General features: G+C 48.9%; 1 protein-coding gene across 1 annotated transcript; it reads left to right on the top strand.

Annotated features, from left to right (window-relative positions):
- Window positions 1–340: 340 nt before the first annotated feature.
- Window positions 341–1,412, top strand: LOC106013894 (leucine-rich repeat serine/threonine-protein kinase 1; the record flags this gene model as incomplete). Its single annotated transcript, XM_013090726.1, is given in 2 exon segments — window positions 341–502; window positions 1,263–1,412. Coding segments are annotated over 2 exon segments (312 nt in total), but the record flags the coding sequence as incomplete, so codon positions are not given.
- Window positions 1,413–2,148: the final 736 nt, after the last annotated feature.

Here is a 2,148-nt window from a genome sequence, read left to right as displayed (position 1 = left end):
AGGGACATGCCCATGTTTCCAATGGCAGTGCCACGTAACTTTAAATCCTAAAAAGTGCAGATACGGCGTTCAGCCTTGGCACAGCAGTGTATGCCTCGTCATGTTATGTCGTGTGTCGTGTCCTGTGGTGTGTTGTGTCATGTCATGTCATGTTATGTCGTGTGTCGTGTCATGTTATGTCATGTGTCATGTCATGTCGTGTCATGTCATATCATGTCTTGTGTCATGTTATGTCATGTGTCGTGTCATGTCATGTTATGTTGTGTGTCGTGTCATGTTATGTCGTGTGTCGTGTCATGTTATGTCGTGTGTCGTGTCATGTTGTGTCGTGTGTCGCCAGCTGTGTGGCATGGAGTCGGAGGAGATTCAAGGTCGTCTGCTGTTCCCGTCGCTGTCGGAGCTGAACCTGAGCAAGAACTGCCTGAGTAGTCTCCCCTCGGACATCGGAGAGCAGGGCGCCCTCAAGATTCTCTCCCTTCGCGGCAACGGAAAGCTGCGGGAGGTAGGAGTGACCTGTACTGTTGTTTGTCGCTATCACTGAGGGGTCTGTTATGTGCTAAAGATGGGGACAATCACTGAGGGGTCTGTTATGTACCAAAGATGGTGACAATGACTGAGGGGTCTGTTATGTACCAAAGATGGTGACAATGACTGAGGGGTCTGTTATGTGCTAAAGATGGTGACAATGACTGAGGGGTCTGTTATGTACCGAAGATGGTGACAATGACTGAGCTGTCGTTTGTCTGCCAAAGATGGTTACAATGGACTACAGGAATGTGGTGTCTTCGGTGACGGGTGGGAAGTTGTGGCAGTGAGAAGACATCCAATGAGGTTTTGCTAAAACAGGAGATAGACACAGTAGGCCTCAGTTGTTTCACTTTGACTGGAACATGAAAAGGCTAAAGAAGCAGAGATAAGACCAAGAAAATTACATGTAATAGAGAATTGGGACAAAAGTGTGACTGGAGAAAACAACAACTCAGGATAAAGTAGTTTTTTCTGAGTGCATCCAAGGAGAGAAATGAGGGGCAAGTTCTGATGGTGAAGATCTGCGTTGGGTATACTCTCTCTCCCCTCTCTCACTGTTTCCCTCTCTCTTCATCTCTATCCCTCTATCCCTCTCTCTCCATCTTTATCCCTCTATCCCTCTCCCTCTCTCACTCCCCCTCTCACTCCCTCCCTCTCACTCCTTCTCTCTCACTCCCTCTCTCATCCCCTCTCTCACTCCCTCCCTCTCCCCCCCTCTCCCTCTCCCTCCCCAGCTCCCCCCCAAGCTAGGCCTCCTAAAGAACTTGTGGAAGCTGGAGCTAGAGTTGTGTCCCCTGGACGGAACCATCCAGGACTTCCTGCTCAACTCTCGCTTCCCTGTCAAGGACATCCTGGGATTTCTGCAGTCTGTGCTGGAGGAGTGAGTGCTTGCTCTGGCCGTTTGCTCTAAGTGGTTGCTATAAGTGGGAACAGTGGTTGCTCTAAGTGGTTGCTCTGGCCGGTTGCTCTGAGTGGTTGCTATAAGTGGGAACAGTGGTTGCTCTAGGTGGGGACTGTGGTTGCTCTAAGTGGTTGCTCTCAGTGGTTGCTCTCAGTGGTTGCTCTCAGTGGATGCTCTCAGTGGTTGCTCTAAGTGGTTGCTCTAAGTGGTTGCTCTAAGTGGTTGCTCTAAGTGGTTGCTCTGGGTGGTTGCTCTAAGTGGTTGCTCTGGATGGTTGCTCTAAGTGGTTGCTCTGAGTGGTTACTCTAAGTGGTTGCTCTAAGTTGGGACAGTCTGTGGTTGCTCTCAGTGGTTGCTTTAAGTTCTAAGTGGGGACAGTGGTTGCTCTAAGTGGTTGCTCTAAGTGGTAGCTTCAAATGGTTGCTTCAAGTGGTTGCTTTAAGTGGTTGCTCTATGTGGTTGCTCTAAGTGGTTGCTCTAGGTGGTTGCTCAGGTGTCTTTTAAATACACAAGATTTTCCTGTGTCAGGTGATGCAGAATGTATGTACCTTTACATTGGCATGCTTCATGAGTGGGTAGTGTAAGGTTTTGACACGAAGACTGGGTGATGACATGAGTGGGTAGTGTAAGGTTTTGACATGATGACTGGGTGATGACATGATGACTGGGTGATGACATGATGACTGGGTGATGACATGATGACTGGGTGATGACATGAT

Source organism: Aplysia californica, unplaced genomic scaffold (assembly GCF_000002075.1).
Source record: "Aplysia californica isolate F4 #8 unplaced genomic scaffold, AplCal3.0 scaffold01443, whole genome shotgun sequence".
Taxonomy (NCBI): domain Eukaryota; kingdom Metazoa; phylum Mollusca; class Gastropoda; order Aplysiida; family Aplysiidae; genus Aplysia; species Aplysia californica.
Note: the sequence above shows the minus strand (reverse complement) of the source record. Positions and strands in the feature narration are given on the sequence as shown.